General features: G+C 59.2%; 3 protein-coding genes across 8 annotated transcripts; all 3 read left to right on the top strand.

Annotated features, from left to right (window-relative positions):
* Window positions 1-96: 96 nt before the first annotated feature.
* On the top strand, window positions 97-8,892 carry LOC146752111 (uncharacterized). Of its 6 annotated transcripts, XR_014940860.1 has the most exons (4): window positions 97-438; window positions 3,476-3,771; window positions 8,065-8,425; window positions 8,595-8,892. XR_014940860.1 is itself a non-coding variant. In XM_085532716.1 (3 exons), the coding sequence occupies exons 2-3, from the start codon at window positions 3,481-3,483 to the stop codon at window positions 8,137-8,139; spliced, it is 366 nt and encodes a 121-aa protein (XP_085388842.1). In that variant the 5' UTR covers window positions 97-438; window positions 3,476-3,480; the 3' UTR covers window positions 8,140-8,892. The 6 variants fall into 6 exon arrangements, 5 of the variants coding, with proteins under 5 accessions (XP_085388842.1, XP_085388844.1, XP_085388843.1 ...); XM_085532716.1 differs by having other exon boundaries at window positions 8,065-8,892; XM_085532718.1 differs by lacking the exons at window positions 8,065-8,425; window positions 8,595-8,892 and adding an exon at window positions 4,859-4,915.
* Window positions 8,263-9,721, top strand: LOC146752110 (ciliary microtubule associated protein 1A-like). Its single transcript, XM_085532649.1, has 4 exons — window positions 8,263-8,320; window positions 8,595-8,743; window positions 8,892-9,156; window positions 9,310-9,721. Exons 1-4 carry the CDS (start codon window positions 8,263-8,265, stop codon window positions 9,417-9,419), a joined length of 582 nt encoding a protein of 193 aa, XP_085388775.1. The 3' UTR covers window positions 9,420-9,721.
* A 7-nt stretch (window positions 9,722-9,728) lies between these two features.
* Window positions 9,729-10,416, top strand: LOC146752109 (ciliary microtubule associated protein 1A-like). Its single transcript, XM_085532719.1, has 2 exons — window positions 9,729-10,020; window positions 10,175-10,416. The coding sequence occupies exons 1-2, from the start codon at window positions 9,865-9,867 to the stop codon at window positions 10,256-10,258; spliced, it is 240 nt and encodes a 79-aa protein (XP_085388845.1). The 5' UTR covers window positions 9,729-9,864; the 3' UTR covers window positions 10,259-10,416.
* The last annotated feature ends 9,838 nt before the right edge of the window (window positions 10,417-20,254 follow it).

The following is a 20,254-nucleotide window of genomic DNA, read 5'->3' as shown; positions in this document are numbered from 1 at the left end:
CGCTCATGGCCGCCATGGCCCGGAACTGCTCAGGCCGGGCTGGGGCCTGTTGGGGGGGAGCTGAGGTGAAGTGGGCGGGCGCAGCCGTGAGGGAGCAGAAGCCGCGATGGCGGCGGTGGTGGGAGGAGCGCGGCGCTGCCGGGCGCTGCAAGGCCGCTAGAGGGGAAACAAATCCCTTCCGGGGGGGGCAGCAGCCTTCAGGAGGGGCCGGCACTGCGGCCGTTCCCTGTCACAGCAGCCTGCGCCCATCCTGCCGCCCCTCCCCTCCTCTTCCCGGCTTCTGCCCTCCCGGCCCGGCTCGCCCTTTCCTGTCCCCCCCCCATGAGGGGAAATCGCTGCTGGGTGACCCGGCCAGAGCCGGGCAGAAGACAAAGGGAGGCTCGTCCTGTTCCAGGAGGGGCCGTGGGGAGCGCTGAGCTGCGTGTGGGGCACGGCACGGTGAGGGGTGGGGATGGGGGTAACGGGGGCCTATGGGGTGTATAGGGGGTGAGGTGTGGGGCGGGCGGGGGGTAATATGTTTCTATGGGGTGAATACGGTCTAGGTGTGAGGCTGCGGGGGGGCAGCGTGGTCCTATGGGGTGAATAGGGGGCAAGGTGTGGGGCGGGGGGCGGGTAATGGGGTCCTATGGGGTGAATAGGGGGCAAGACTTGGGGCTGGGGGGGTAACGTGGTCCTATGGGGTGAATAGGGGGCGAGGTATGGAGCTGGGTGCTGTAATATGGTCCTATGCGGTGAATAGGGGGCGAGGTGTGGGGGTCGGGGGGGTAATGGGGTCCTATGGGGTGAATAGGGGGTGAGACGTGGGGCTGGGGGGGCAACGTGGTCCTATGGGGTGAATAGGGGGCAAGGTGTGGGGCTGGGGTGGGTAATGGGGTCCTATGGGGTGAATAGGGGGCGAGACATGGGGCTGGAGGGGGTAACGTGGTCCTATGCGGTGAATAGGGGCAAGGTGTAGGGCTGGGGGGGGCAACGTGGTCCTATGGGGTGAATAGGGGGCGAGGTGTGGGGCGGGGGGAGGTAATGGGGTCCTATGGGGTGAATAGGGGGTGAGGTGTGGAGCTGGGGGGAGGTAATGGGGTCCTATGGGGTGAATAGGGGGTGAGGTGTGGAGCTGGGGGGTGTAATATGGTCCTATGGGGTGAATAGAGGGTGAGATGTGGGGCTGGGTGAGGTAATGAGGTCCTATGGGTTGAATAGGGGGCGAGGTGTGGAGCTGGGGGGTGTAATATGGTCCTATGGGGTGAATAGGGGGCGAGGTGTGGGGCTCGGGGGGGTAATGGGGTCCTATGGGGTGAATAGGGGGTGAGACGTGGGGCTGGGGGGGCAACGTGGTCCTATGGGGCGAATAGGGGGCAAGGTGTGGGGCTGGGGTGGGTAATGGGGTCCTATGGGGTTAGTAGGGGGCGAGACATGGGGCTGGAGGGGGTAACGTGGTCCTATGCGGTGTATAGGGGCAAGGTGTGGGGCTGAGGTGGGGCAACGTAGTCCTATGGGGTGAATAGGGGGCGAGGTGTGGGGTGGGTGGAGGTAATGGGGTCCTATGGGGTGAATAGGGGGCGAGGTGTGGAGCTGGGGGGTGTAATATGGTCCTATGGGGTGAATAGGGGGCGAGGTGTGGGGTGGGTGGAGGTAATGGGGTCCTATGGGGTGAATAGGGGGCGAGGTGTGGGGCTGGGGGTGGTAATATGGTCCTATGGGGTGAATACGGTCTAGGTGTGGGGCTGGGGGGGGCAACGTGGTCCTATGGGGTGAATAGGGGGCAAGGTGTGGGGCTGGGTGGGGTAATGGGGTCCTATGGGGTGAATATGGTGCGAGGTGTGGGGCGGGGGTGGGGTAATGGGGTCCTATGGGTTGAATAGGGGTCGAGGTGTGGAGCTGAGGGGTGTAATATGGTCCTGTGGAGTGAATAGGGGGCAAGGTGTGTGGCTGGGAGTGGTAATATGGTCCTATGGGGTTGAATAGGGGGCAAGGTGTGGGGCTGGGTGGGGTAATGGGGTCCTATGGGGTGAATAGGGGGCGAGGTGTTGGGTGGGGTGGGGGGAGTAATGGGGTCCTATGGGGTGAATAGGGGGCGAGACGTGGGGCTGGGGTGGTAACATGGTCCTATGGGGTGAATAGGGGGCAGGGTGTGGGGTGGGAGGGGGGTAATGGGGTCCTATGAGTTGAATAGGGGGCGAGGTGTGGAGCTGGGGTTGGTAATATGGTCCTATGGGGTGAATAGGGGGTGAGATGTGGGTCTGCGGGGGGTTACGTGGTCCTATGGGGTGAATAGGGGGCAAGGTGTGGAGCTGGGAGTGGTAATATGGTCCTATGGGTTGAACAGGGGCGAGGTGTGGAACTGGGGGGGGTAACATGGTCCTATGGGGTGAATAGGGGGCAAGGTGTGGAGCTGGGGGGAGGGGGGGTAACGTGGTCCTTTGGGGCGATTAGGGTGCGAGTTGTGTGGGGGGGGGGGTAATGGGGTCCTATGGGGTGAATAGGGGGCAAGGTATGGGGCGGGGGGAGGTAATGGTGTCCTGTGGGGTGACTAGGGGGTGAGGTGTGGGGTGGGGGGGAGGGCAGTCGGGTTCTATGGGTTGAATAGGGGGCGAGGTGTGAAGCTGGGGGGTGTAATATGTTCCTATGGGGTGAATAGGGGGCGAGGTGTGGGGCTGGGTGGGGTAATGGGGTTATAAGGGGTGAATAGGGGGTGGGACGTGGGGCTGGGGGGGTTACGTGATCCTATGGGGTGAATAGGGGACAAGGTGTGGGGCGTGGAGAGGTAATGGGGTCCTGTGGGTTGAACAGGGGGCGAGGTGTGGGGCTGGGTGAGGTAATGGGGTCCTATGGGGTGAATAGAGGGTGAGATGTGGGGCTGGGGGGTGGGAACGTGGTCCTATGGGGTGAATAGGGGGTGAGGTGAGGGGCTGGGGTGATAATGGGGTCCTATGGGTTGAATAGGGGGTGAGGTTTGGGGCTGGGTGGGGTAATGGGGTCCTGTGGGGTGAATAGGGGGCGAGATGTGGGGCTTGGGGGGTAATGTGGTCCCTATGGGGTGGGTGATGAAGGTGATGTGACCCTATGGGGCAGATTGGGATGGTAATGTGACCCTATGGGGGTAGGTTGAGAAGGTCTCGTGACCCTGTGGGGTAGATTGGGATGGTCACTTGACCCTTTGGAGGTAGGTTGGGGTGGTCATGTGACCCCATAGGGGTAGGTTGGGGAGGTCACGTGACCCTGTGGGGTAGGTTGAGAAGGTCATGTGACCCTATTGGGTAGATTGGGTAGCTCATGTGATTGTATGGGGTGAGCTATGAAGGTCATGTGACCATATGGGGGGTGGGGGTGGGGTAGGTTGGGGTGGTCACGTGACCCTGTGGGGTAGGTTGGGGTGGTCACGTGACCCTGTGTGGTGCATTGTGGCCCTGTGTCTGAGCTGTGGGTGCCACGTGATCCCACCCGGTGCCCCCATGTCCCCCATCTCCCCCTGCTGCAGCCGCCATGTTTGCGGAGGAGCGCAAGGAAGGCAGCCCCCGCTTTGCCAAGCTGCACTTCCCGGTGGGGCTGTGGGTCAACAACCTCCGCAAGCTCCTGGCCCAGATCCGGCACCGCTGGCCCAGCGCCGCCTCGGTGCTGCTCCGACTGCGCCAACACGGCAAGGCCAAAGTGGGCCAGCACAAGCGCCTCTCCAACCTCTTCCACCGCAACTACGGCGCCCCAATCAGTAACGTCACTGCTGCCCCACATGGGAACGCTGCTGCTGCTGCCCCACATGGTGCTGGACAGCACTGGGTGAGTGCGGGGAAATGGGGCACCGTAGAGCCTGTCAGCAACACATAGAGACCCAGAGACCATAGAGCCCCGTCAGTACCCCATCATCACCCTATAGACCATAGGTGCCCATCAGCACCCCATGGAGCCCCATAACCCATAGAGCCCCATCATTGCCCCATGGAGCCCCATAGACCGTAGGTTCCCATCATCACCCCACAGAGCCCCCCCATGGACACTCATGTTGTGCCTCCCCACAGAGCCCCACAACCACCCCACAGAGCCCCATCATGACCTCATAGAGCCCCATAACCCCGTGGAGCCCCATAACCCCCCATTGACCCCCATGTTGTCCCTCCCCCCAGAGCCCCATCATCACCCCCCAGACGCCCATAACCCCCATATTGTCCCTCCCTGCAGACCCCTGCTGGTGCCTCGAGCTCAGCCAGGTGCTGGGTGAGCAAGAAGAAGCTGTGCCCACCAGCAGAGGCCTCTGCACCAGTACATGCACCAGGGTGTATGTGCATCACTCATTACAGAATCACAGAATTATCAAGGTTGGAAAAGACCTAGAAGATCATCTAGTCCAACCATTCCCAATACTTCCTGGCTAAATCATATTCATCAACACAACATCCAGACGTTTCTTGAACATTCCCATGGTCGGTGATTCCACCACCTCCCTGGGCAGTGCATTCCAATGCATAACTACCCTTTCTAAGAAGTAATACTTCCTACTGTTCAGCCTGAATCTCCCCTGGTGCAGCTTAAAACCATTCCTTCTAGTTCTATCATCGATTACACGAGAGAAGAGGCCAACCCCCAGCTCACTACAACCCCCCTTCAGGAAGATAGAGAGAGCAATGAGGTCTCCCCTGAGCCTCCTCTTCTCCAGGCTGAACAATCCCAGCTCCCTCAGCCTCTCCTCATAAGGCCTGTGCTCCAGACCCCTCACCAGCTTTGTAGCCCTCCTCTGAACGCGTTCCAGGGCCTCAATGTCTTTCTTGCAGTGAGGGACCAAAAACTGAACACAGTTCACTTGCTGCTGAGCTAGTTGTGCTTTCTGTAAACCAAAAAACTCAACAAACTCTCAGTCTATTGTACACAGTCCATTTGTTGCTGTGGCATCCAAATGCTCCAGTAAAGCTCCACTCAGGATGGAGGATCCCGTTTGCAGTCCTGATTTCTTTGGAGACAATGTCAAAGGAGCCGAAGGTGGGAATCCAGACTCCCTGCAAGTGAAAGAGAAATGAGGCGTGGAAGGGTTATGGGCTGGCTGGAGGAAGAGCTGGAGTTGATCCAGCGTAGGGACAGAGCTTAGGAGCCCTCTCCCACTGTTCAGAGACACAAGCCAGGGCACAGGAAAAGCTTTGGGAAGGGGCTGCACAGTCATCTCCTTCTTCTCGCCCTCCCAAATGCAGCACAGCAGGCAGGGCAGAAACAGCCCCATGGGATCCAGAGGCTTCCAGAAACTTGGATGGGCCCTGAGATACGACACCACCAGCACAAGTGATCCTGCATTGACAGGAAGCCCGTGGGATGCCCAGAAGAGAAATGTGGGCTGAGTTTCCTGCTTTCTGTGCAAACACTGGAAGGCCAAAAGCCGGCTGGCCGGCCTGGGGATTCCTATGCAGCCTGCCCGGGGCTCAGTGCCAGGCAACAAAATGGCTGCCTGAGCTGCTGGGCCTGTGAGGCCAAAAGCCGGCCAGGCAGTCGGGGGGGACCTTGCCAGGCCTGAAGCTGGTCATGCGGTTAGGGGGGCCCTGCCAGGCTAAAAGCCAGCTGTCTGCTCTGGGGGGCACTGCCAGCTCCAATGCCTGCAGGCTGGGGAAGCCCTTCCAGGCCAAAAGCCTGCAGGCCGGGGTCCCTGCCAGGCATGGATTTAGGCCCCGGGGCTGGTGATGGCCTCTCAGGCTGTGGCTTGATGCCTTGGGGCTGGTGCCGGCCTGCCTGGCTGTGCTGGGAATGCAACCTTGGTTCTGCATCACAGTTTGAACAGGGCACTTAGTAGCATGTTTTAGAAATACACAAGGTTCCACCCATGCAGTGGTTATTCCTGTGCCTGTGTTCCAAAGCCCAGGCTCCATGAAGGTCAGCACTGTTTTGGTGTTGACCTTGATTGGAACAGAGTTGGATCATAGGAGGCAGTGTGATCCCACAGAGATGGCACTGAGCAGGAGGAGGAAGAAACCTGTTTGTGAATGGCCAGGTTGAGCCAAACACAGCATGTCGTGTTGTGTTGCAGAAGCACGGAATGGTTGATGTTGGAATGGAGATCTGGGCCCATCTGGTCCAGGCCCTGCTGCAACAGGGCCAGCAGAATTGGTGCCCAGGAACACATCCGATGGGTTTGGAGATCTCCCAGAGGAAACCCCACAGCCTCTCTGGGTCTCTGTGCCAGTGCTGCAGCACTTACACAGTGCAGGAGTGCTCCTGACGTTTGGTGGCAACCTCTGGTCCTGGCACTTGGCTCCACTGGATGCTCCTCTCAGCCCCTTCTCTCAGGCTTTTGTCATAGAAGAGTTCTCTTTGGGTCCTGTGGGTTCCTGCCCCTGACAGACTGTGGGAACAGACCACCCCCGTGGCCCCACCCTGGCAATTTGTCACTTGCCAAGGACAGAGGGGACAAAGAGGCAGAGGTAGGGGCAGGTGATAAGGAGGGCAGAAACAGCCCCATCCCTGTCCTCTTGTCTGTACCGGGAAGTGCTGGCCGTGGTGTGTAGAGCCCCAGAGGTAACCTTAGAGGCCATAGCTTGTAGGCAAAGCAGAAGCGTATGGTGCATAGCTTACGGGGCAAAGCTGTGGGGGTTATGGGACAGAGCATCAGGGGCAGTGGTGGTTTGTGGGCCTGATGCACAGAGGGAGGCCAAAAAAGAGACCACGAGTCCATGAGCATTGACGGCACAAAGGAAGGCTTACAGCTGTAATGGAGAACACACCTGGAGGCATAGATGCCTGCAAGCTGTCCTAGAGGCATAGGGGGAGGACTAAAGGCTTAGAGGTTGCCCAGGATGCTTAGAGGCCTTAAGGTAAAACAGCCTGGAGGGAGGCCCAGAGCCTGGCCAAGAGGCCTTGCAGCTTAGTAGTCTTGAGGCCAAAGGGAGGCATGGAGGCCAAGCAAGAGAAAGCCTAGAAGAGCAGAGGCCAAGAGGAGCTGGGGGTTGTACTTGTACCTCGAGGTCTGGACACCTACAGCCCAAGAAGCCTGAAGGCCTTGAAGCTGGACTAGAGGTCTTGAGACAGAGAGGCCAAGAGAGCCACAGGGTGGCCCAGGGGCACTCAGGCACCAAAGAAGGTGCAGAGGTGTATGGACTTAGACACCTATGGGAGGGCTTAGAGACATGGAGCTGCAGAGGAAGGCTGAGATGGCTAGAGGACTAGAGGCCTCTCTCCTGGCCTGCAGGCCACGTCTAGTGCTCTCTCTCATTGGCATTCCTGGTCTCTCCGCCTCTTGAAAAGCTTCTTGTTCCATAGGTCTCCTTTAACCCCTTGGTTACTAGGCGTAGGCCCTCAGGGCCACCACACAGGCCTGTAGGAATTAGGCCTCAAGGCCGCTGATGATCCACTCCTCTTTGATGGCTGACCAGAGGTGACGGCTGATGAGAGGTTTTGCCCAGGAGAAGGGGGCAGGGCGGCCTATCTGGGCCCAGTGCCCAGCAACAGCCTCCTGCTGCAGTTCCCTGCAGGACGCTGGTGACTGTCACAGGCTCTGCTGCAGAACACAGACATCAGGACGCTAAGTGCTGGCTTCAGTTTCACTCTTTATTTCCTCTCTCCCTTTGAGCATTCTCTATGACCATAACTGACCGGTCCTGACTGCACAGCACTTCCCATTCACACACACAACTCCATCAGTAAGAAACAAAACAAGAGAGAAAGTACCAATCTGAACAGCCAGCAGGACCTGGCTAAGCTCTGCTGTGTGATCTACCCCTGGATCTGAGGGGTCACTGTCAGGAAGTGCCCGCTGTGACAGATGCCAGCCACCAGTGACATCCCTACATCCAGCACATCAGCATCAATGGAGCCAAGGATGGGAGCTGGAGATCCTTCCGCAGAAGGCCACCTGATCCCAGAGCAGCCATTGCAATGTGCTCTGCAGCTCTGTCAAATACAGCCAGTGGAGGTCAACAGACACAACTTGAGCATGGGGCCGGGGAGTTGGGGAACACAAGCAGTGCCCTCCAGGCATGCAGCAGGGCTGCTGGCTGCTCATGGCAGTGCCATGGGGTTTCCAAAGCACAGTTTCCACACTTTTCCAGGGTGGGACGGGACTTTCAGTCCATTTCCCCGTTGGGATTCTCTCCCTTGCAGGTGATGCTGATGAAGCCCCAAGAGCTCCGGGCGGCACATGGCTCAAACCAAGAGCTGCAGGTGTCGGCAGCGTGAGCTACGACTTCTTCCTGCTTGGGGTGCAAGGCCGAGAAGGCGTGGAGGGCTGCAGGCCAGCCAGGAGATGTCACAGCACGGATGGAATCATCCGGAACCTGTGTGCTGTCACAATGCGCTGCCATGACATCGCCGGGCCCTCCCCAAGGACAGCCGGCCACTGGCTCCAGGAGCATCATTTGTGAGCTGTGCAGCCCGCAGCCGCTCGCCGTGCCCTGTGCCTGAGAGCAGCCCCAGCAGCAGACCAGCTCAGTCTCATCGCGCTCGTCCTCCAAGGCTCAGAGAGGTGAGGGAGAGCTCCTGCACACTTCAGGCTGCAGAGCCCAGCTTGGCTCTGCTGTGTGTGAGGGGCATGTAGCACGAGACTGGCAGGACTGGCAGTGAGCAGGAGAAATTGCTGCCGGCCCTTCCAGCTCAGGAACTCCCGTCAGTAACTGCTCTGCTCTTGCCTTTAGGTTTGGAGCACATGTCTAACAGCATGGACGGAGCCTGGGTGGGGACCTGGAGACCCCATCGGCCACGTGGCCTCATCTCGGCCCAGTTCCCCAGCCCCGGGCCCAAATACTCCATCCCGGGGACAACAGGTAGAGCGACCATCCCCAGGGCGTGAGGCGCATTGGGGACATGACGGGGCAGAGCAGCTCCCCAGCCTTGCCCCATTCTGGCAGAGCCTCCTGGCTCTCTGGCACAGGTGCAAGCCAGGCCTGGCTGAGGAAGGCCAATGCTGCTGGCTCTGCTCCTTGTGACCCAAGGGGCCAAAGGAGCTGGAAACATGCGGCTGCACAGGGGTGTGCTCTCTTCTGCTTTTCCTCCTAGGTTACGTGGGCCACAGCCCCACCAAAAACCGTGCCCCCGCTTACACCTTTAGAGGGACCAAACGGCCTGCGGCAGGGAGCTGCGGGCCAGGTCCCTGCTACTTTGTGGAGCCGGCCATCACCAGGAATGGCAAGTATGTGGTTCCAGGCGCCCATCTCCAAGGACGACCCACCACCAAGACCACCGTCACCCCCGGACCGAGTGAGTACCACTGCTGCAGTGTCCCCACGTGCTGCAGTGTCCCCGTGTGCTGCCTGTGTCCCCCAGCAATTGTGCAGCTCTTCAGAGGACTCTTTCTGGCTGCAGAAGGAGACCAGCCCTTCACAGCTTTCTTCCTCTTCTCCTCCGCCCCAGGTGACTACCGCACCGAAGCAGCCAACAGGCACGTCTTCAAGTGCCCACCGGTGCAGTCCATGGCCTTCCGGCGGGAGCCCCTCCGCACAGACCGCCCTCCAGGTACGTGACCCTGGCAAAGGCAGACCCTTCAGCCTGAGCATCCTCCAGGGACGGGCTGCTGCTCAGAGGGGCAACACGTCCCTCCTGCTCCCACCAGCGGGCTGTGCAGGCTGCCCCTCGCTGCTGCTTCCATCTCCTCCATCCCCTCACGCACACACTCTCTGCTGCTCCTCCTGCAGGTCCTGGCACTTACACACTGCCCAGGCTGATGGGGCCCAACACAGCCTACACATCGGCCAGCCCCTGCTACTCCATCAGGGGAAGGAGCCAGCGCGGTCGCTTTGACGAGGACTTAGCCAAGGTGAGCTCTGCTGCTCCTCTCTTCCATGTTAGGGTCCAAAACCAGACTCCTCTCCCTGTGCCACAGGGGCTTCCAGCCCTGCTGCAGCTTTGCTTAATGCAGCCTTCCAGGGAAAGAGAGAGCCTTGAATGTGACCCCAGCCCCGTGTGGCCATGACTCTCTTGCAGACTCCAGGTCCTGCGGCGCTCCCCAGAGTGGCCGTGGATGTGTACAAGAAAAGGGCGCCCGCATACACCATGGCAGCCCGACCAAAACATGGAGAGGGCAAAGCAGTGAAGCCCGGGCCGGCAGACTACAACGTAGGCCAGGTAAGGCAGCTGCTCAGCTCTTTCCCTCTGCTTCACAAGCACAGCCTTCACGCCTCTCCCCCCTCCCCTGGGCCTTCCCCACATCTCCCTTGCAGGGAGCAAGGGCAGCAAAGAAGGGCCCTTGCTGATCTGCCTTTCCTTTCTGCCCTTCCAGGTGACGCTGATCAAGCCCCAGGCGCCTGCCTCCACTTCTGGGATCCGGCATTCCCTCTACACAACCCCCCTCATCGTAGAATAAGACAGCACATTCTGGAAGGCCGTTGGGGGAAGAAGAGAGTAGCCAACATCCAGTCTCCTTCTGATCCCATTTCCCTTCATCCAGTTGGGCTTTTGCCCATTATACTATTAGATGTTAGTGTTAGGAGTAAGTCATTAATAAATTAATTAAAAACCTTATGTAGACCTTCTTGTTACTCCTTTTTCCTCACCGCTACACACAGGAATGCGCTGCCGCTCCCTGAAGCCTTTCTAACATCAGCGCATTGGAAAACGCTGATGCTTTATCACTCATTTGCATTACTGAGGTGTTCTGTGTGGTCACTGGGGATCTCTGGGATCCCTATGCATCTCTATGGGTCCTTATCGGTCTCTATCAGGTCCCTAGTGTGGCTCTGTTTGGTGATATGGGGCCCCTATGGGCCTCTTTGGGTTGATATGGGTTCTCTAAGGGTCTCTTTGGGATCCCTAAGGGTCTCTATGGGGTGATATGGGAACCCTATGGGTCATTATGGGGTTACTAAGGGGCAATATGGGGTCCCTGTGGGGTCTATCGGGGCACTGTAGGGCTCTATGGGGTCACAAGAGGTCTTCATGGGTCCCTAAGGGGCTCTTTGGGGTAATATAGTGCTCTACGGAGCTCACTGGGGTCCCTGAGGGGCTCTCTGGAGTCCCTGTGGGCCTCTTTGGAGTCTGCTTGGGGCTCTATGGGATGATACGGGGTGATATGAGGTCCCTATGGGGCTCTTTGGGGACTGTTGGCACCCTATGGGGGTCTGCAAAGTGAGAAAATGCTGATGCTTTATCAGTCATTTGCATTACTGAGGTCTGCCACATGCTGAAGTAAGGAATGAAAGGAGCAAATAGCAAAGGGAGGCGGCCGTGGGCATTGCAGCCCTTCCAGCACCATCAGGTAGATGTAAGTGAGTTGCCTGGGGCTGAGTGACTTAAAGACCTGCTGGTGATCATCTGCCGGCTTACAGGATGGCCGGCAGCATTTCCTGAACTCCTGACAGCTCCTGGCTTGGCCATAAAGACATTCCTGAAACAAAGGTTGAAGGGAAAATAATGAAATGAAGGGAATGGATGCAATGGGGCTCTCGCTAAGACACCTGTTGACCCAGAAGAGCTTGCACTTACTCAACACCTATGAAGCTCCTATAAAAGCATCACACACAAATAAGGAAGGGAAGAAAAACCCAGGACGCTGTGGAGGGGTCCTACCTCTGAGCAGGTGATGCCTGTTCCATGTACAGAGGACAGACATAAATTGTACCTCATCTATTCTCTCCCCTGCTTCGTACAGGCACTTATAGACATTATGGATGGCAAAGTAAGGCTCGTGGAGAAGCCTGAGTATACACAAGGTCTTTAATTCATTGGTGGTAGAGAACTGCTGGCCTGTACGTGTCCAGATCATGGATGTTTTCCAAAAAGCACCTTCCAGGCATGGCAACTCACAGCTGAAATGTCATTGCCCCTGCCAAGTAACTTGCCTGCCCAGAGACGTCTCATTAGAGACTCGCAAACAAGAGCAGAACCCATTTATTCCCATTTCACAGGTTGGCTTCTCTTCACCACACATCACATGCACAAGAACAGATTGCACTTGCAAGGAAGCACGTTCCTACACACCACAGCATCCTGCTGAGCAAGGGCATCATCCACATACATTCCCTCATCTCTGTTACCCTGCAAAGGTTCAAGGACAGAAGACACAGCTCAGCACAGCATCTCCTGGAAGCAACCCTTGAGAATTCCCCACTCAGAAACAGCTGCTGGAGATGGCTATTGGAGTCCTTCAAAGGGAATACTAGCTTACAAACACAGTGACACATCTCAAATGTGCTTTGGGCACAGCCTTCCAGGACAGACAGAACTGAGCTGTTCCCCACTTCTCTTTAGGCTCTAGCCCTCCTTGCATCAACAACTGCTCTGAACTGAACAAGAACAAAACAACCTTGGTCAAGGAAATTCTCCGCCGACCTTTCTCTCACGGAGATTGGGTCCTTTTTCACTTTTCACCCCAGTGACACAACCGCCTTCACACATCTCTGTAGACCTTTTAGGTGATCGGAACTTGCTGACGTTGGGAAGCATTTACTTTGGTCAAGATGTCAATGATGATCTCTTCATCCGTGCCTGCAAGAAACAAATGGAAGCCAGTCAGGCTGCTTGCACAAGAATCAGAAGTGCCCTCTGGTCTTGTGCCGCCTCCAGTCCCCTGCACAGCCAGTTCTCAACAGCCCCAGGACTACATCCATGCACACAAAGCTGCCAGGACACACTCCACCAGAGGAGCTGTATTTCAGGACATAGGAAAGGCAGTTGTCTTCCCACTTCCCAACTATTTTTAGGGCAGCTGTGCAGCAGAGCAATGCAAGCAGCTGCGCTTCCCTGGAACGAACCACCAGAGCAGCCATTCCCAGTGCTAGGGAAAAAAACAAGAAATAAAGTTGACCTGTGGAGGGAGATCAACTTAGCAGAGCCCTTCATGGCCTTCCTGAGTGCTGTGCTTCTTGCTCAGCGCTGAAGCTCGAGATCCCCTTGATTGTTGCCTAAGGCCACAAGAAAAGGATTTAGCAAAGGCAGACTTGCGCCCATACACACAGAGAGTTGAATTTAAACAAAACAAAGCACATAACAGACGTGAACACAGAGATAGTAAAACTCCACCCACACAAGTGATGTTGTATCAGACTTCTGTCTCACGCAGCAGTCTATTCTAAGGGGACTACATCTCCCGCTCTCCCCCCGTCCACCCAGCTAGTGACATCTTCATAAAAGGCCACCAGGTTGGTCGAGCACGACCTCCCCTTGGTGAACCCATGCTGGGTACTCCTGAAAACCTCCTTATCTCCCAGGTGTCTGGAGATGGCATCCAGCACAAACTGTTCCATCACCTTCCCTGGGACAGTGGTGAGACTTGCCTATAGGCTGACTTGCCTATAATCACCTGGGTCTTCCTTCTTGCCCTTTTTGAAGACCGGACTGACACTGGCTGTCCTCCACTCTTTAGGCACCTCCCCAGTTCTCCAGGACCTCTGATAGATTACAGAGAGCGGCTCAGCAACGTCCTCCGCCAGCTCTCAGCACCTGCGGATGGGGTTGGCTATGGGTCCCGCTATGGGGCTGATGGTTCTTCTATGTGTCCGTGCCGTATCTAATGTAGGGCAGCTACAACAAAGTTATGGGGCTGGTTATGCATCTATGGGGCTGGCTATGGGGCTGATGGATCTTCTATGGGTCGTTGCAGTATTTAATGTAGGTTATGGGGCTGGTTATGGGGCTGGTTATGGGGCTGGTTATGGGGCTGGTTATGGGGTTATAGGGATATAGGGGTGGTTATGGTGCTGGCTATGGGTCTGATGTTTGCTATGGGTCCATGCAGTATTTAATGGAGGGCAGCTACAACAATGTTATGGGGCTGGCTATGGGGCTGGTTATGGGGCTGGTTATGGGTCCCGCTATGGGGCTGATGTTCCGCTATGGGTCCGTGCATTACCTGATGGAGGTTATGGGGCTGGTTATGGGGCTACAGGGCTGGCTATGGGGTTATGGGGCTGGCTATGGGGCTGATGGTTTCTCTATGGGTCCGTGCAGTATTTAATGGAGGTTATGGGGCTGGTTATGGGGTTATAGGGCTATAGAGGTGGTTATGGGGCTGACTATGGGGCTGATGCTCCGCTATGGGTCCGTGCAGTACCTGATGGAGGTTATGGAGCTGGTTATGGGGCTATAGGGCCGGTTATGGGGCCGGTTATGGGGCTGTTGATGTGGTTATGGGGCCGGTTATGGGGCTATGGGGTTAAGAGGCTGGTGATGGGGCAGGTTATGGGGCTGGTTATGGGGTTATGGGGCTGGCTATGGGGCTGGCTGTGGGGCTAATAGTTTGCTATGGGTCACTGCAGTATTTAATGGAGGGCAGCTACAACAAGCTGTTCCTGGCCAAAGGGAACATCCCGGCCGAGAGCTACAACTTCTTTATCGACATCCTATTGGATAACATATGGTAATTAACGCTAATTAACGCTAATTAACTCTAATTAATTAACTAATGAACTTCTTCATTGACATTCTATTGGACACCATACAGTAATTAATTAACACTATTTAACTCATTAACTACTTAATCACAACTTCCTCATCGACATCTTATTGGACACCATGTGGTAATTAATGCTAATTATTGTTAATTGACTCATTAATTAACTAATTAACCACCCCCATTGCCCCTATTGCCCCCCCATTGCCCCCTAACTAGCTCTTTATGGCCCCCCACTGCCCCCATTCCCTCCCATAGCCCCCCATTGCCCCTCATTGCCCCCTAACAGCCCCTTATTGCCCCCCATACCCCCCTATTGCCCCCCATTGCCCCTCATTACCCCCGTACCAGCCCCCCATTGCCCCCCAGTGCCCCCACTGCCACGCCCTACATCCCCTTATAGCCCCGCATTGCCCCATATTGCCCCTCATTGCCCCCCATTGTATCTCATTGCTCCCCATTCCCCCCCATTGCCCCCCATTTCCCCCATTCGCCCATCCCCCCCATTACACCCCATTGCCCCCCTTTCCCTCCCAATGTCCCCCATTGTCCCCTAACTAGCCCCTCATTGCCCCCCACTGCCCCTTATTGTCCCTTATTGCCCCCTATCTCCCCCATTACACCTCATTACCCCCCATTGCCCCCCATTACCCCTCATCCCCCCCCATTACCCCCCCATTGCCCCCCTTTCCCTCCCATTGTCCCCCATTGCCCCCTAACTAGCCCCTTATTGCCCCCCATTGCCCCCATTCCCTCCCATTGCCCCCTATCCTCCCCCATTGCCCCCCCTACTCCCCCCGTCCCTCTGTCACCCCCCATTGCCCCCTAACAGCCCCTTATTGCCCCTCATTTCACCCCTGCCAGCCCCCTTCCCCCCCATTGCCCCCCATCCCTCCCCCATAGCCCCCTATTGTCCCCCATTCCCTCCCATTGTCCCCTAACAACCCCTTATTGCCCCCCAGTTGCCTCATATTACCCCCCATTGTATCTCATTGCCCCCATTGCCCCCCATTTCCCCCCGTTCCCTCCCATTGCCCCCATTACAGCCCCTTATTGACCTCCATTGCCCCCCATTGCCCCATATAGCCCCCCATTGCCCCATATTGCCACCCTCCCATTGCCCCTTATTACCTCCCATTGCCCCCCATTGCCACCCATCCTCCCCCCATCGGCCATTGCAGCCCCCGATTGGCTGTTATAGCCCCCCATTGCTCCCCATTACCCTCCATAGTCCCCCTGACACCCCCCTGTGTCCCTCTGTCACCCCCTAACAGCCCCTCATTGCCCCCCATTGCCTCCCACTGCCCCCCTTATTGCCCCTTATTGCCCCCATTGCCCCCCATTCCTTCCCATTGCCCCCCATTGCCCCTCATTGCCCACCTAACAGCCCCTTATTATCTCCCATTACCCCCTAACAGCCCCACACTGACCCCTAACTAGCCCCCCATTGAACCCCATCCCCCCCTATTGTCCTCCATTCCTTCCCATTACACCCCATTGCCCCATATTGCCCCATATTGCCCCCCATTGCCCTTTGCCCCCTTGCCAGCCCCCTATCCCCCCCATTTCCCCCCTTCTAGCCCCCCATTGGCTTTCAGAGCCCCCCATTACCCCTTATTACTCCCCATAGCCCCTAACTGCTCCCCATTGCCCCCATTGTATCTCATTGCCCCTATTGCCCCTTATTGCCCCCCTTACAGTCCCTTATTGTCCCCCATTGCCCCATATTGCCCTCCATTGCCCCCCATTGTATCTCATTGCCCCCCCTTACCCCCCAATTGCCCCCCTTACAGTCCCTTATTCCCCGCCCATTGCCCCATATTGCCCTCGATTGCCCCCCATTTTATCTCATCGCCCCCCTTTACCCCCCATTGCCCCCATTACCCCCATTTCCCCCCTTACATCACCTTATTGCAAACCATTCCCTCCTATTGCCCCTTATTACCCCCCAGTGCCCCCTAACAGCCCCTTATTGCCCCCCATTGCCCCTTATTACCCCCCATTGCCCCCTAACAGCCCCTTATTGCCCCACATTGCCCCTTATTATCCCCCCGTTGCCCCCCAACAGCCCCTTATTGCCCCCATTGCCCCTTATTGTCCCCCATTACCCCCCCATTGCCCCCCATTGCCTCCCATTGGCCATTGGAGACCCCCATAGCCCCCCATTACCACCCATTGCCACCCATCCTCCCCCATTTCCCCCCATTGCCCCCTAACAGCCACCATCCCCCCCATTGCCCCTTATTGCCCCCCCCTGCCAGCCCCAATTATCCCCAATTCACTCCCATTGCCCCTCATTGACGTCTCATCTAGGCCGGCACGGTCTACCCGGCTCCTACCGTGATCGAGGGCCCGGTGGCTGCGTCTAGGGTTCGCTGCTCGTGCGTCTCGTCTAGGTCGGCACGGTCTACCCGGCTCCGAGCTGCTCGAGGGCCCGGTGGTTGCGTCTAGGGGTCGCTGCCACGGCCTCTCGCCTTGGTCGGCACGGTCTACCCGGCGCTGCGTTGCTTGCGTCCTCCGTTCGGGGGGTTCCGTGCGCCGGCGCCGGCGCGTGGAAAGAGGGGGGGTGTGCGGCTGGTCGCGAGCGGGCGTGTGCCAGGCCCCCTTTAGTCCGGTTTTTCCCCATCCATCCACCTTCCCGCTTCGTGGCGGCGCGGGGTAGACCTGAGCGACCATCCACCCGCTCGGTCGGCGGGTGCAGTTTCCCGTCCGTGCCGCGGGTAGACGTGTCAACCGTAGCGGGGTTGACCTGTCGGCCGGTGCAGTTTCCCGTCCGTGCCGCGGGTAGACGTGTCGGCCGTAGCCGCGCGTCACGCAGCTGTGTCAAGCGGTAAGGGTACGACGAACGACCAGCCGCCCCCCGACCCGACCCGACCCGACCCGACCCGACCCGACCCGACCGCTTCCGCCGTTGACCCACCCCCATCTTTTTATTACTTTTATTTTATTTTATTTTACCGCGACATTTTACGATCTATCTGTACTTTTTCACACCTTCTTCTCTTCTACTTTTCTTTGACTTCTGCCTTCCCTTCCCTTCCCTTCCCTTCTTCTCTTTCTCCTCGTCGCCCGCGCGTGAGTAGGCCCGGCCCGGCCTGGACCGGCCCGGCCTCTGTCACGAAGAAGGGGGTCGCTTGCGTGGCCGGGGGTCCGCGACGGGGTTGCGGGTATGCGGGTAGACCTGGCTGCCGGCCGGCGCCTGATCTTCCCGGCCCCGCGTCCGTCTTCCACCTTCCCCCCCCCCCCCCCAGTCCACACCGCACGAGCGGGAACCCGACCCGTACCCGACGGCGGCCCGCCTCCGCCTGCCCCCACCCCGGCCCTCGCCCACAACCCGCCCTCTCCCGGACGCATCTCGCCCGACCGGCCCGCGACCGTGTTTTTTTATTTGTTTGTTTGTTTGTCTTTGTTTTTGTTTTTTTATTTTTGTTTGGTCGGTCGGTCGGTCACTCGCTCGGTTATTTGTTTGGACCCGATTGGCCCGTTTGGTTTTTTTCTTTTCTTTCCTTTCTCCGCCGGGGTGCTCCTGACGGCTCGGCCCAATGGCGGCTCGACTCGGCGACCGGAGCCCGCCAAAACGCCTCGCCACCCCCCAGCCCCACCCGCCACCACCGCCACCACCTCCTCCTCCTCTCGCCGAAAATCCCACGTACCGTTCCACCTCATCTGCCGGCTGGGAGAGAGGCTAGGCGCGAACCCCGCGGGGGACGCGGCCGCCTCCCGCCGGCCGACCTCTCGCCGCTGCCGTCTTCCCGCCGCTCTTTCGCCATCCCTCGCCACGCGGCCTGCCCGCAGTCCGGATATCCGGCCCGAACGGACCTTGGTGGGCGGGGCCCGCGCACGCGCCCACGCTCTTCCTGCAGAGCCGGGGAGGCGGGGGGGGCGGGGCGGCTTTTTCAAAATCTAAAAAAGGGGAAAGCAAAGAAGAACCCACGAGAAAAACAAACAAACAAACAAACAAACGGAAAATAATAAAACCGAGAGGGCGCGTGGGGGCACAGACAAACAATCGAACGGACCAAAGTACGAACGAACGGACGAACAAACAAACACGCAGACAAAAGGGCAAAACCGCGTTGGCGGTGGCGGGACGGCCAGCTTCAAGCAAGGCCGAACCGAGAAGCCCGGGTGCGCCCCGACCCGGCGAACAGCGGCCGGCTCATACGTGCACCCTGGTCGTTCCGCGGCTGCGGCCGAGTGGCGTCTCCGTGGCGCCTCCGGTGCTCCGGCACGGTCTACCCGGCTCCGAGCGGGCCGTGGTGCTCGGCGGCGGATGCTAGAGGTCGCTGCCCATGCGGCTCGACTAGGTCGGCACGGTCTACCCGGCTCCGAGCGGGCCGTGGTGCTCGGCGGCGGCGGCTAGGCGTCGCTGCCCATGCGGCTCGACTAGGTCGGCACGGTCTACCCGGCTCCGAGCGGGCCGTGGTGCTCGGCGGCGGCGGCTAGGGGTCGCTGCCTATGCGGCTCGGCTAGGTCGGCAGGGTCTACCCGGCTCCGAGCGGGCCGTGGTGCTCGGCGGCGGCGGCTAGGCGTCGCTGCCCAAGCGGCTCGGCTAGGTCGGCACGGTCTACCCGGCTCCGAGCGGGCCGTGGTGCTCGGCGGCGGAGGCTAGGGGTCGCTGCCTATGCGGCTCGGCTAGGTCGGCAGGGTCTACCCGGCTCCGAGCGGGCCGTGGTGCTCGGCGGCGGCGGCTAGGCGTCGCTGCCCATGCGGCTCGGCTAGGTCGGCACGGTCTACCCGGCTCAGAGCGGGCCGTGGTGCTCGGCGGCGGAGGCTAGGGGTCGCTGCCTATGCGGCTCGGCTAGGTCGGCACGGTCTACCCGGCTCCGAGCGGGCCGTGGTGCTCGGCGGCGGCGGCTAGGGGTCGCTGCCTATGCGGCTCGACTAGGTCGGCACGGTCTACCCGGCTCCGAGCGGGCCGTGGTGCTCGGCGGCGGCGGCTAGGGGTCGCTGCCTATGCGGCTCGACTAGGTCGGCACGGTCTACCCGGCTCCGAGCGGGCCGTGGTGCTCGGCGGCGGCGGCTAGGCGTCGCTGCCCATGCGGCTCGATTAGGTCGGCAGGGTCTACCCGGCTCCGAGCGGGTCGTGGTGCTCGGCGGCGGCGGCTAGGGGTCGCTGCCTATGCGGCTCGGCTAGGTCGGCACGGTCTACCCGGCTCCGAGCGGGCCGTGGTGCTCGGCGGCGGCGGCTAGGGGTCGCTGCCTATGCGGCTCGACTAGGTCGGCACGGTCTACCCGGCTCCGAGCGGGCCGTGGTGCTCGGCGGCGGCGGCTAGGGGTCGCTGCCTATGCGGCTCGACTAGGTCGGCACGGTCTACCCGGCTCCGAGCGGGCCGTGGTGCTCGGCGTCGGCGGCTAGGGGTCGCTGCCTATGCGGCTCGACTAGGTCGGCACGGTCTACCCGGCTCCGAGCGGGCCGTGGTGCTCGGCGGCGGCGGCTAGGGGTCGCTGCCCGTGCGGCTTGCGTGTAGCTGCCAGGTCTACCCGCTTTCGGCTAGGCTTTGCCGCCCTGTGAGATGGGGGGCGCTAAAGCTCCGGAGCTTGCTAGGGGGTCGCTGTTGTTTCTTACCTACCGTTACGTCGACGTAGAGCGCCGCTTACCCTCGGCGCCGCTGCCGGTAGTCGGCGCCGTTCTTTTCCGAAGCAGTTTTTTCTTACGCCTTCCTTTTTCGTCTGCAGGAGCGAGCGCGTGCTCGTCTCCAGAGGCGGCAACGAGCGGGCGCAGGCGAGCGCGGTTGACCGCCGGGCTGTGGAGTTTTTCGGTTGCGGCTTTCTGGTGCGCCGCTTGTTTCGCTCGGTCCGGTGGCCTCCGTCGGTCGGATGTTCGCTGCCCGTGTCGCAGTTCGGCCCCGGACTCTGGCGTTCGCTCGTTCCGCGAGCGGGGAACCCGCCAAAATCGGGGCGAAAGGCGAGAGAGAGTGAGCGTGGGCAGGCGTCTCCCCGCGCCGCGCTGCCATGGGAAGAGCCCCGAGG

The sequence above is a fragment of the Coturnix japonica genome, unplaced genomic scaffold (genome assembly GCF_054131305.1).
Source record: "Coturnix japonica strain WE unplaced genomic scaffold, WE-NBRP24 Scf050, whole genome shotgun sequence".
NCBI lineage: Eukaryota > Metazoa > Chordata > Aves > Galliformes > Phasianidae > Coturnix > Coturnix japonica.
Note: the sequence above shows the minus strand (reverse complement) of the source record. Positions and strands in the feature narration are given on the sequence as shown.

What these genes read in the sequence shown, in the direction of transcription:
- LOC146752111 (XM_085532713.1), top strand. Translation starts at nt 3,481, where the DNA reads ATGTTTGCGGAGGAGCGCAAGGAAGGCAGCCCCCGCTTTGCCAAGCTG. An exon ending in ATGGTGCTGGACAGCACTGG is followed by an intron (nt 3,772 to 4,170) that starts GTGAGTGCGGGG and finishes CCCTCCCTGCAG; the next exon opens with ACCCCTGCTGGTGCCTCGAG.
- LOC146752110 (XM_085532649.1), top strand. Translation starts at nt 8,263, where the DNA reads ATGACATCGCCGGGCCCTCCCCAAGGACAGCCGGCCACTGGCTCCAGG. An exon ending in TGGCTCCAGGAGCATCATTT is followed by an intron (nt 8,321 to 8,594) that starts GTGAGCTGTGCA and finishes TCTTGCCTTTAG; the next exon opens with GTTTGGAGCACATGTCTAAC. An exon ending in CACCGTCACCCCCGGACCGA is followed by an intron (nt 9,157 to 9,309) that starts GTGAGTACCACT and finishes CCTCCGCCCCAG; the next exon opens with GTGACTACCGCACCGAAGCA.
- LOC146752109 (XM_085532719.1), top strand. Translation starts at nt 9,865, where the DNA reads ATGACTCTCTTGCAGACTCCAGGTCCTGCGGCGCTCCCCAGAGTGGCC. An exon ending in CAGACTACAACGTAGGCCAG is followed by an intron (nt 10,021 to 10,174) that starts GTAAGGCAGCTG and finishes CTGCCCTTCCAG; the next exon opens with GTGACGCTGATCAAGCCCCA.